Source organism: Coptis chinensis, chromosome 4 (assembly GCF_015680905.1).
Source record: "Coptis chinensis isolate HL-2020 chromosome 4, ASM1568090v1, whole genome shotgun sequence".
NCBI classification, from domain to species: Eukaryota; Viridiplantae; Streptophyta; class Magnoliopsida; order Ranunculales; family Ranunculaceae; genus Coptis; species Coptis chinensis.
The window spans coordinates 65,741,072-65,754,521 of record NC_141459.1 but is presented as its reverse complement, the minus strand read 5'-3'; the positions used below and the strand labels follow the sequence as shown (position 1 = coordinate 65,754,521).

The window sequence follows — 13,450 nt, the reverse complement described above, 5'->3', positions numbered from 1 at the left end:
GAAAAACACTGAAATCCACTTCTTGCATGTTATTTGGACTATATAGCGCTGCATAGAAGGCCACACATTCATCCCCAATATGATTACTATCCTGGACAACATCCCCATTGGCGTCTTTTAGGCATGATATCTTGTTTGTTACTCTTCTGGCTTGCATCAATTTGAAAAAATATTTTGTGTTGTTATCTCCCAACACAATGACTTGATCCCTCGATTTCTGCCTATACATATCCTCCTCTGAGATAACTGCTTTGACATGTGTTGTGATAGCTTCTTTTTCTTTTCTTATAAGTGCTCGATCCAGTGGTTGCGCTTGTAAATCAGTTTGCACCAAGTCCATTGCTTCCTTTGAGTCTTTAACTCTATTGACCACGTTTCCTACTCTTTCTCTGTTCCATTGTATGAGTGCAGTCTTAGTTAGCTTGAGTTTCTTCATGGAAACGAACATTAGGTTACCCACCACTGCACTCTGCCATGCTCTATCTACTGTAAGCATAAAGTCTCTCTCCTTGTACCAGAAATTGAAGAACCTGAACGCCTTCTTTTTCTGATTTCTTTGAGCTATCGATCTCACCACTACAGCCGAGTGGTCTGACACTGCTCCTGGGTTCAAAAACTCAGCCTCATAATCCCCATATTCACCTACCCATTCCGCATTAGCCATCACTCTATCGAGTTTGCTACTAATTCTGACCTCTTGTTTGTTAGACCATGTAAGGAAATTACCCTTACTTTTGATATCCACCAATCCCATGACACTAACACAATCTAAAAGATCTGCGAAGTGATATGGTATGACTTCTATCCCTCCTACCTTTTCTTGGGCACTTAAAATTGAATTAAAGTCACCCATTACTACCCACGGCTTCTGAATGGTGCAAGAGAGTTCAATGATGGTCCTCCATAGCTGCCTCCTTGTGCCCATACCAGTACTGCCATACACTACTATCACTATAAACTCTTCCCCCGCAATTGTTGCCATTTCCATTGTGATTTGCTGTTCATCTTTTGCCATCAACTTGGCGTCACACTCTCTCGGGTTCCAGCATACCCATATATTTCCCAAGTCATCACCATTGTCATTACATTCCATTTTCCATTCTGTAAATATTTTGTTAAAAACTCTATCTCGATTTTTTGGCTTTACTCGTGTTTCAACTAAACCCATTAGACTTATATCAAACTTCCTCACCATATCTCGGACTTCAACCTGCTTAAAAGCTTTGTTTAGTCCCCTCATGTTCCAACATGCTTTACTTATCATTTAAAGGTTTAGACGAGACTAGAAGACTAGAGATAGCCTTTTCTTTGTTGCTCCTTCCATTCCCCTCACTTGTATATGCTGCTTTGGTTGCCTCTTTTTTCATTTCTTTGATCTCTTGTATAACTGCTGTGTGTTCTCCACTGAGTTCATTTTCAAAAAGTTGTTTGAATCTGTTGTCTCCCTGTTGTAACAATAATGGCCTCCTTTTAATGTTCTCTTCAGTTTTTGAAATCTTGTTTTGTACCTCTCGATCAGCTTGATGACTACTATCCTCTGAACCCCTCATGCCATCGCTCTCTGAACTGTTCATGGCCTCATTGCTTTAAGCCTTGCGTCTGTGTTTCTTTCCTGGTGATTCCCAGCCAACTTCATCTGTTACTTGCTCGACCTCTTGCACTTTTGCTTCTTCTGCTGCCGTGCTCTCTTTGCTGTTTTCTGCTAGTGCTATTATCTTACTTTGTTCAGCCTTTCCTTCTAACTCTTTGGTAACCTCATTCGCCTTTGAATCCTTTTTCAGCCAAACTGTTTTCCCTCCACTCTCTGTCTTTGGGTTATCTGCCTTGGGCTTTTTTGGATAGCTCTGTATCGTGTGGCCAAACACCTTGCATGCCTGACAACTTGGAGGCTTCCAGTTGTATTCAAAATCCACCTTGTATGCCCTTCTTTGGTCTAAAACCACAGGAATGTTATCTGGGTATGGGCATTGTGTATCAATCTCTACACATACTATTGTGTAGGATGTTCTTGACATGTTTTTTGTTAACCGGTCCGTGAACATGGGTATTCCAACCGCGCTTCCTACTTGACTGAATCCATCCTTATTCCACATTTCCATTGGTAGTCCCTTTACCACTACCCAAATAGGAATCGTTCGTAACTCTCGCGTTTCTGCCTCCACAAAAAGTCTCCACGACCTAACAACAAACAACTTGCTCGCAATATGGAAAGACCCAATATCTAGAGCTGCCTTTCGATCATCATCTTTCTCAAACTGAAATGTAAACATCGTATCTCGATAAGGCTTCATTATAAAAAATTTCAAACGCCATGTCCTACTAACTATCTCCTTAACATAGTTGTAGTTCATCCTCTTCCCCACAAAAGAACCCACAATCAGATTTTCGAATTTCTTGTTAAACCCCGCAAATTGCGAGCTTTGTACATGGATTATCGGTTTGCCGTTAACAAAGATTGGCAGCACATATCGCAATTCCTCTTTCCCTGCTACCGTCTTTCCAATCACTTCTGCCCAAGTGCTTTTTGGCATTTTGACACCATTGTTCAGTTTTTGAGTCTCTGTAGCAATAGCCTCTGGTTTTTCCGGTATTACTTGCAGGGTTTGTACGTTCCTTTCCTCGATCCTTAGCTTTGGTTCCGTAGTATTCAACATCTTGCTGGAGTTTGAGCATTGTCTCTTGATTGCTTGTTGAGTGACCCCCCACTTCCGAGTCTTCAACTGTTTTTCCTTTCTCATGTACAGTATTTGTTTCGCTCAAAGTTTTCTTTGCATCAACACTTCCTTCTTTCTGAGTTCGTTTCTCTCTTTCTAAGTCATTCAAAGTCTTGTTACCTTGTATATCACCTAACATTGCAATACTGCTGGATGGCACTGTAGCCCTCGTGGCTTTAAAATATCGCTCCATTTCATTCTGTAGATTTACAAGTTTTTCTTTGTTAAATGGCGATGCAGTATCCAGTGCTTCACTTTCATTACCTTCCTCTGCATGGATCTTCAATGCTATATCCAAAGCAGAATCATCCATCTTGCTGCTTTCATTATTTCCAGATCCATAATTTTCGCGATTCAATCTTTGCCTATACCTCTCCAACGAACCCACTCCATACCTTTTTCTTAGCACAGAAGTCATTAGCTCCATGTCTGCTTCCTCACTCTGCGGTGTTTCTTGGTCATAATCATCTTCTTCCTTACGAACCCTAGTTGGTGTGCTAGGGTTTACTGCCTCTAAACTACCTAAACCGTGTGGTTTTTGCATGATTTTCTAAAATTTAATGTAAATGTCCTAAATACCCCTAAGGTGTAAAATCACCCCTTAGAAGTCCCCATTAATGACCAACAAGCAAAAAACATATTCTAATGCAAGCTCACACGTAGATGTATTCAATCAAGTGTTTTCCATTCATTCTAACGCAAGCTCAAACGTAGATGAATTCAGTCAAGTGTTTTGCATTCATTCTACTGAAAGTTCACACATAGATGTTTTCAATCAAGTGTTTTGCATTCTTTCTAATACAATCTCGCTTGTAGATGAGTTAATTGAATCAATCAAGTGTTTTGCATTCATTCTAATTGATCAGTTCTAAAATATGCATTTTTATCCTCTTGTAATGCTTCAATTGTGTCAAATTAAATAATTAATAATGTACAAAACTCATGTTTGTATTGCGTTTTCAAGATACAAGCCAATTCTGGACCAAATACCTCAAATGACGTGATCTAGAGCCAGAAGGAGACTAAAAGGGACCTTATGGGACAACTAAGAAAAAGTGCCTAAAAGACAATGGTTAAAGTAAATAGTCAAAGGTAAAAGTCAACTGTCAAAGTTAACTTAGGGGTCCGAAAACTCAATTACTCAGGAAACACTACAAGGCTTCAAAGAATAAGGACTCAACTAAACCCTTTCAAAGACAAGGACTCCATGTTTTGCATGTAAATACAAGGACTCCAAGTTCACAAGTAAATACATTCAATAAAGTTTTTTGCATTCATTCTAATTGATCAGTTCACAAACATGCATTTTTATCCTCTTGTAGTGCTTCAATTATGTAAAATTATATAATCAATAATGTATAAAAGTCATGTTTTTATCGCTTTTTCAGTATACAAGCCTATTTTAGACCAAATACCTCAAATGACATGATCTAGAGCCAAAAAGAGCATAAAAGGGACCTTATGAGACAACTGAGAAAAATTGCTGAAAAGTCACCAGTCAAAGTCAAAGCCAACTGTTAAAGTTCAAAGACAACTCAAGGGTCCAAAAATTCAACAGTTCAGGAAACACTCCAAGGCTTCAAGAACCAAGGACTCAACCCTTTGCAAGACAAAGACTCCACGTATTGCATTATTATAATACAAGCTCACACATCGATGCATTTAATCAACTGTTTTGCATTCAACCTATTGTAAGCTCGCGTTAAGATGCGTTAATTCCATCAATCAAGTGTTTTGCATTCATTCTAATGCAAGTTTTTTTTTTTTTTTTTATCAGCAAGTTCACAAGTAAATACATTCAATCAAGTGTTTTGCATACATTCTAATTGATCAGTTCTCAAACATGCATTTTTATCCTCTTGTACTGCTTCAATTATATAAAATTATATAATCAATAATGTACAAAACTCATGTTCTTATCGTTTTGTAGGATAGAAGCCTATTCTGGACCAAATACCTCAAATGAGGTGATCTAGAGCCAATAGGAGACTAAAAGGGACCTTATGGGATAACTGTGAAAAAGTGCCTAAAAGACGACGGTTAAATTCAACAATCAAATATAAAAGTCAACAGTTAAAGTCAACTTCTCAGGAAACACTACAAGGCTTCGAAGACTAAAGACTCAACTCAACCCTTTACAAGACATGGACTCAATGCTTTGCATTCATACTAATGCAAGCTCACACGTAGTTGTATTCAATCAATTTTTTTGCATTCATTCTAATGCAAGCTCAAACGTAGATGCATTCAGTCAAGTGTTTTGCACTCATTCTATTGCAAGCTCGCTTTAAGATGCGTTCATTCAATCAATCATGTTTTTTGCATTCATTCTAATGCAATCTTGCACGTAGATGCATTCAATCAAGTGTTTTTAATTCATTCTAATGCAAGTTCACACATAGATGCATTCAATCAAGTGTTTTGCATTCATTCTTATACAATCTCGCTTGTTGATGAGTTAATTCAATCAATCAAGTGTTTTGCATTCATTCTAATGCAAGTTCACTAGTAGATGCATTCAATCAAGTGTTTTGCATTCATTCAATCAATCAAGTGTTTTGCATTCATTCTAATTGATCAGATAAAAAATATGCGTTGTTATCCTCTTGTAATGATTCAATTATGTCAAATTATAAAATCAATAATGTACAAAACTCATGTTTTTATCGCTTTTTCAGGATACAAGCCTATTCTGGACCAAATACCTCAAATGACGTGATATAGAGCCAAAGACAACTGAGAAAAACCGCTGAAAAGTCATCAGTCAAAGTCAAAGCCAATGGTTAAAGTTCAAAGACAACTCAAGGGTCCAAAAATTCAACAGATCAGGAAACACTCCAAGGCTTCAAGGACCAAGGACTCAACCCTTTGCAAGACAAAGACTCCACGTTTTGCATTATTCTAATACAAGCTCACACATCGGTGCATTTAATCAAGTGTTTTGCATTCATTCTATTGTAAGCTCGCTTGTACATGCGTTAATCCCATCAATCAATTGTTTTGCATTCATTCTAATGCAAGTTTTATTTTTTTTTTTTTTTATCAGCAAGTTCACAAGTTAATATATTCAATTAAGTGTTTTGCATTCATTCTAATTGATCAGTTCTCAAACATGCATTTTTATTCTCTTGTAGTGCTTCAATTATGTAAAATTATATAATCAATAATGTACAAAACTCATGTTCTTATCGTTTTTTAGGATAGAAGCCTATTCTTGACAAAATACCTCAAATGACGTGATCTAGAGCCAAAAGGGGACTAAAAGGGACCTTATGGGACAACTGAGAAAAAGTGCCGAGAAGACAACGGTTAAAGTCAACAATCAAAGGTAAAAGTCAACAGTTAAAGTCAACTTAGGGGTCCAAAAACTCAAAAGCTCATGAAACACTACAAGGGTTCAAAGACCAAAGACTCAACTCAACCCTTTACAAGACAAGGACTCAATGTTTTTTCATTCATACTAATGCAAGCTCACACGTAGATGTATTCAATCAAGTGTTTTGCATTTATTCTAATACAATCTTTTTTTTTATCAGCAAGCGAGGTTGTTATAGAGGTCCCCTACCCCTTTTCATAAAACTCAATAGCTTCATTATAATCTAATATAGTCTTTCCCACTAGCATCCTCAAATACAATTTTTTTCATATCTTCTGAGAATGAGCTAGGGATGACCTCTATGAATACTTCACTAGGCACATTACTAGCTAGCGTATCTGCTAGTCTATTACATTCTCTATATACATGCCTAATATTAAAATACTTAAGCTACTCAATCATTTTGCAAATGTCCTCCATCATGTACCTTGCTTGCCACGGGTGTTGATTTCTTCTTTTTACGAAAGAAACAACATTTGTAGAATCTGTTCATGCTTCCAATCTTCTGATTCTTTTCTGCTTCGCTAGCTTCAGTCCTTGCCAAAGGCCTTGTAGCTCAATTAGTGCTATGTTGCTGTATCTCGCCTATCCTTTTGCTGCCACAACCACTTGCCCCTCATTTGTTCTTATAACTGATGCCCATCCCCCTTGATTTCCCTGTAGTGTACCATCAGAATTCAAGATACTTATTTCTGGTCCGCCTTTTCCCACTTGCATTTAGTTATCTTGGGCCCAATTGGGTCCACATGAACATTCCACAGGTCCATATACCTTTCTCTCTCGTACCCGACCTCCATTTTCTTTGTTACTGAGTTCAGCTTCAGCTTTGTATCGCTGATAATCATGTCCACTACCTGTTGCGCCACCTTGTGCACATTTTGGAATATTCACACATTTCTTTCCTGCCATATGCTATAGAAGAACGCATTCGTAACCATCTTGAGTGTATCTTGCTTCAGCCCTGTTCCTCGACAAGTTTCTAGTATCCAGTCTAGTTCCTCTTCCCATGTTCCTGATCGTGATCTTGTATATCCAGCTCTTCTTAGTACTTTGTTCCAAGTATATTGAGCGAATACACACTCAAAAAATATATGTCTTTCAGTCTCCTCTTCATGCCAGCACATTAAACACAAAGTCGAGTCCACTACTTTCTGTTTCTTCAGCTTTACAAGTGTTTTCAGTCCATCTTTCAGCAACATCCATGTTATAAATGAGTGTCTTGGTATTTTGTGTTTGTACCAGACCAGGTGGCTCCAATTTATCTTCAGTTCTTTCTCCCTGATGCAATGATATGTTTCTTTCAGTTTGAAGTTTCCTTCTGTAGTGACCGACCAAACAACTTGATCTTCTCCTCCATGTATGCTAACTGCCTCTTCCATTTCTTGAATGATCTCAGGCATGTGTGTTCTTAAGGCTTGTGGTACCTGCCATTCTCCACTCTCCATTATATTTGCCAGCTTTGCTTTAGGATTCGCAACTGAGTTATAGGCAAAAACTTGTGAGTAATAAGCTTTGAGTACCCCTGCTGGATGCCATGGGTCCGTCCACAAGTTAATTTGCCTCCCATCTCCCACTTGATACCTTGCTATATATTCTACATCCTTCCTTCCCTTCATTATCTCTCTCCAGCTATAGGAACAATCATTAGGTGTTTTCATTTCCCAGAAGTTCTTGTTCTTGATGAGATGCTTGCTTACCCATTGAACCCATAATGTCTCCTTCTTGCTTAGAATATTCCAAATGTGTTTCAGATTTGCTGCCTTGTTGATTGTTTCCATATCTCTTATAGCGAGTCCTCCTTCTGCATACGGATAACATAATGATCTCCATCCAATGAGAGCATGTGATGTCGTGCAATTTGGCCCTGTCCATAAGAAGTTTCTAAACAGCCTTTGAACCTCTTCTATTATGCTTTGTGGAAGCACAAAGGAAGAAATCAAATATATACTCAGATTATTCAATACAGCTTTGATAAGCTGTAGCCGTCCTGCATAAGATAAACTTTTTCCCCTCCAGCTTTGAATTCGTTTCTCCACCTTATCCACCAACGACAAACAGTTTGCATAAGAGAGTCTTGTAGTAATCAGTGGTAGTCCCAAATATTTTACACGTAATTTCCCTCTTGAGAATTGAATAATATCCCTGACTCTTGTGCATAGATCTTCCTCCATTCCAGCAAAGAATATCTGGCTTTTCTGTATGTTCACTTCAAGCCCAGAACACTTCTTGAAACCCCTCAAGTTATCATTTAGGGTTTGAGCTGTCTTTACATCTCCGTGCATAAAAGCCATGAGGTCATCTGCAAATGACAAGTGAGTGATAATAGGGTCATTACATTTATGGTGTAGTGTAAATTTGCCATCTCTTACAGATTGTAGCATCAGGTCTGAGAATAACTCCATCACCAGCACAAATAGATACGGTGGACATGGGGTCACCTTGTCTAATACCTCTCTTGCTTCTAAAATATCCAAATGGGGTACCATTCACCATGATAGCAAAAGTTGGCGTACTTATGCATTTTGTAATCCACCCCATGAACCTCTCTGGTACCCCTATTCTTCTCAGCGAATATTCAACTGCCTCCCATCTAACTGAGTCATAAGCCTTCTTCAGATCAATTTTTGCAGCATACCTCGGAGACTTAGTATTTCTGTGGTAGTTGTGTACTAATTCATGAGACAGTAGTATATTGTCTTGAATACTTCTTCCCAGAATAAATGCAGATTGATTCTGAGCCACCACCTCCTTCATAAATCCTCTCATTCTCCGAGTCATGATCTTTGTAATGCATTTGTATAATACATTACAGCATGCTATGGGCCTGTAATCACCTAACGACAATGGAGATGGAATCTTAGGCACCAAGGTGATACAAGCTACATTTACCTCTCTAAGCATTCTGGATGATCTGAAGAAATTTTGCACTGCCTTCACAAATTCGTTGCCAGTAATTCTTCATGTCGCTTTAAAGAACAGAGATGAGAAACCATCTTTACTTGGAGCCTTCTCAACTTCAATATCTGCTAAAGCTTCTATGATTTCATCTCTTGTCACTTGTTCTTCAAGTCTCATCTTTGTTTCTTCACTCAGCGTCTGCCTAGGCCTTATGTTCTCAAATTGTGTAAAATTCAGTTCTTCTACATTCTCTGGTGCATATAAGTTTTTGTAGAACTTCACACATTCATCCCCAATGCTATCCATATCCTCAACCATCTGCCCATGTTCATCCAGTATGCATGTTATCTTGTTCCTTGCTCTTCTTGCCTTTACAGAATCGAAGAAGTATTTAGTGTTGTCATCCCCCAGACATATAACTTGGTCCCTCGATTTCTGCTTGTAACATCCCTCCTCGCTTTTTGCTGCCTTTACATATTCACATGCAACTCTCCTTTCAGCTGTTCTCAATTCTGTACTCATAGGGTCTGCTTGCATCTTAACTTGTATTTCCTCCATCTCTATCTTAGCCTCTTGTACGCTTGTTTTCACATTTCCAATCTTTCTATTCCACTCAATCAGTCCATGTTTCACCATTCTTAGTTTCTTTGTGAATATGAACATTGGGTTTCCTACCACTTCTGTATCCCATGCATCTTGTACTACATCCATGAATCCATCCTCCTTTACCCAGAAATTGAAGAAGCGAAATGACTTCTTACTCTGTGTCTTCTAGTTAGTCATATAAGTGACCATTGGCGAATGGTCTGAGGTTGTTCCTGGTGTGAGGAACTCTATTTCTACCTCCGCATATTCATTCATCCATTCTGCGTTGAACATCACTCTATCTAACTTTCTCCATCTTCTCATCTTCTATTTATTGTTCCATGTTAGAAAGCTCCCCTTAAACTTCATGTCGACTAATCCAGCCATATTAACACAGTTCTGTAGTTCTGCAAAGTGGTGAGGTCTCGTTGGAGTTCCACCCACTCTTTCCTGTGAATTTAGAATTGAGTTAAAATCACGCATGAGTATCCAAGGGCTCGTTACTCTGAATGACATATCCACCAGCTTGTCCCACAATACCCTTCGATGTCTCTCATCAGTACTTGCATATATGATTGTTACTGTGAATTTTTTCCCATTGTTCAGCGTTACCTCAGCTGTGATTTGCTGCATATCCCTTTCTCTGATGATTATATTGCATTCACTTGGTTCCCAACACAACCAAATCTTACCCAAATCACTTGATTCATAATTGTGTTCAACTAACCATCCTGGGCAACATTTATTCATAACCCCGTTCACATTCTTCTCTTGTACTTTCGTCTCTACAGTCCCCATTATTGCCAGCTTGTACTTCTTAATCAGATTTCTAACTTCCCCTTCCTTGAACCCTCTATTTATTCCCCTCATATTCCAGCACCCAAGGTTTATCATCATTAAAGATTATGAGAATTCGCAGAACTCAGGTGACTAAATCTGTTTTGAGTCACCTCCATGTTATGGCTGTTGTGGCTTGAACTACCCTTTATAGCAAACCTTCCTGGCTTGATCTGTTTGACCTGCCTGCCCCCCATGATTTCTGTACTTGCCTTACTCTGGTTATGTTCGGTCCCTTTTCCCTTGTCAGTACTCATCTTGTTTATATGTTTTTCCCCTTGCACTGCCATTTTTGTTGTTACACTATCCTTCTGTATCTCCTTTTCATTTTCCTCTTGTATACTCACTCCTTTCTCCTCTTCTTTCTTATCTGTGTTCAACCTTACTCTGACCATATGTCTTTTGCTCGGTGACTCCCATTCCTTCTCAATGTCAACCTGATGAACTTCTTGAATCTCATCCCTCGTCTCTTTTGTTTCTGCTGTTTTCTCCTCTGATTTTGTTTCCTTTTTTAACCATATTGTATGTCTGGGATCTTTTGCTAGCTTCGCAGTCTTTGGGCATTTAGAATCATTGTGCCCAAACACATCACAGTGTGAGCATCTCATTCTAATGCAAGCTCAAACGTAGATGCATTCAATCAAGTGTTTTGCATTCATTCTATTGCAAGCTCGCTTGTAGAAGCGTTCATTCAATCAATCAAGTGGTTTGTAATCATTCTAATGCAATCTTGCACGTAGTTTAATCAAGTGTTTTTAATTCATTCTAATGCAAGTTCACACATAGATGCATTCAATCAAGTGTTTTGCATTCATTCTAATACAATCTCGCTTGTTTTTTTTTTTTTTTTTTGGTAGGTAAGCGGGGTTTTTTTAATTAAGAGGTCCCCTACCCTTTCCTCATTGAGGAAAAAAAGAATTTGAAATTATTACAATCTTAAATACTCTTTCCCACTATCATCTTCAAACACAATTTTCTTTATATCTTCAGAAAAAGGGCTAGGGGTGAGTTCAATGAAATAAACAGAAGGAATATTAGCAGCTAGATTATCCACTACCCTATTACACTCTCTGAACACATGTATTATAGAGAAATAGTCTAAATTACTAGTTCTCTTCCTGATATCTTCTAAAATCTTCTTTATTCTCAATGGTTGTTGCTCCTTCCTTTTCAGGAAACTGATCACATTTGTAGAGTCTGTCTGAGCTTTCACTTTCCTTATGTTGTGTCTCTGAGCGAGTTCTAACCCTTGTTGTAGCCCTTCAAGTTCGATGTATGCTATTGTATCAAATTTTGACTTGCCTTTTGCTGCCGCCATGACCGTTCCTTGCTCATCTTTGAGAACAGCTACCCAACCACCTTCTATCCCCTGTAGCGTCCCATCAGTATTTAAACTCATGATACCCAATCTCGCTCTTTCCCACATCGTCTTCTTCCTATTTACTTGAACTGGTTCCACAAAAAGATTCCATCTCTCCATGAAATCATCTCTCTCCTGCCCTTCATTCAGCTTGCTCCTGATCGATCTTAACTTTGTTTTCACCTCTGTTCTGATTTTGTTGATCATCTGCTCCAGGTAGGTTGTTTCGTGTTTGAAAATCCTACTATTCCTTTCCCGCCAAATCCAATACAAAAACGCGGTCATGGTCAGCTTCAATGCATCTTGTCTTATTCCTTTCCCGCTGCTTTTTTGTAATATCCATTGTAATTCAACCTGCCATCTTGTGTTTCTCTGTCTTACATATCCAGCCAACCTCATCAGCGACACCCATATATTCAGAGAATAAGAACACTCGAAAAAAAGGTGAGTTACCGTCTCGATCTCTCTCCAGCAGAGCACACAAACATCAGCGTTTATCACCCCCCATTGCTTCATCTTATCTCGCGTTTTCAGGCCATCATTAAAAAACATCCAGCCTATAAACGAATGCCGAGGTATTTTATTTGCAAACCACACTAAACCACTCCATGTTGTTGGTTGCCTGATGCTTCTCATAGCTTCGTACATTTCCTTCATCGAGTACTCTCCACTCTGTGTAACAGCCTATACTACCTCATCATTGCCACCTTCTATCATTACTTCCTCCTCCATTTGTTGCGCTATCTCGCTGATGTGATGTCTTATATGTTGTGGTACTGCCCACCTCCCATTCTCAATAAGCCTCGCAACTGCTACAGTAATATTACAAGTGGTATCATATCTAAGTGCTTGAGGGAACTTATCTTTCAATACTCCTGCTGGATGCCATGGTTCGTGCCACATCTTTGTTCTTTCCCCATCTCCAATCCGATATAGCGTGAAGTTGGCTGCTTCAGTTCTTAGCTTGAGAATATTTCTCCAACTGTTGGAGCAATCAGCTGGTATTTTCATGTGCCAGAATTCCTTATTCCTTATGTTATTCTTCTTCACCCATTCCACCCATAAAGTTTTCTTTTCACTCACTATCTGCCATACATGCTTGAGTATTGCCGCCTTGTTAGCAATTTTGAGGTTTTGAATCCCCAGTCCTCCCTCTTCATAGGGGTAGCACATATCATCCCAAATTGATTAGGGCATGATGTTTTGCAGTGTCCGCCCTTTCCAGAGAAAGTTCTTGCATACCCTATTAATGTCTTCAATGATCTTCATTGGCAGCATGAAAGATGCAATCCAATATATGCTTAGGTTATTGAGTACTGCTTTAACAAGTTGTAGCCTGCCTGCATAAGACAGTGATTTTCCCTTCCAGCTTTGTATTCTTTTCTCCACCCTCGTATACAAAGGCAGGCAATTTGTAGATCTCAAACTTGTAGTAATGAGAGGTAACCCTAAGTACTTAACTGGCAAATCACCCACTGGGAATTGTAAAGCATTCTGAATTTCATTGCATTGAGTATGTCCCAGTCCTGCAAAGAACACTTGACTTTTGTTCACATTCACTTCTAGACCCAAGACTGCTTGAATTTTATCAGGTTTTGCTTTAAGCACCTAGCTGTCTCCTTTTCTCCATGCATAAATGCCAGTAAGTCATCTGCAAATGAGAGGTGAGTAATAACAGGA

General features: G+C 38.8%; 1 protein-coding gene across 1 annotated transcript; it reads right to left on the bottom strand.

The window, feature by feature from the left end:
• Positions 1-9,900: 9,900 nt before the first annotated feature.
• LOC147504432 (uncharacterized) lies at positions 9,901-10,467 on the bottom strand. The gene has a single exon (XM_086605217.1). It carries the CDS (start codon positions 10,465-10,467, stop codon positions 9,901-9,903), a length of 567 nt encoding a protein of 188 aa, XP_086461343.1.
• Between the last annotated feature and the right edge of the window lie 2,983 nt (positions 10,468-13,450).

Excerpts from the sequence above, each read along its gene's own strand:
- LOC147504432 (XM_086605217.1), bottom strand. The coding sequence starts at position 10,467 with ATGATAAACCTTGGGTGCTGGAATATGAGGGGAATAAATAGAGGGTTC.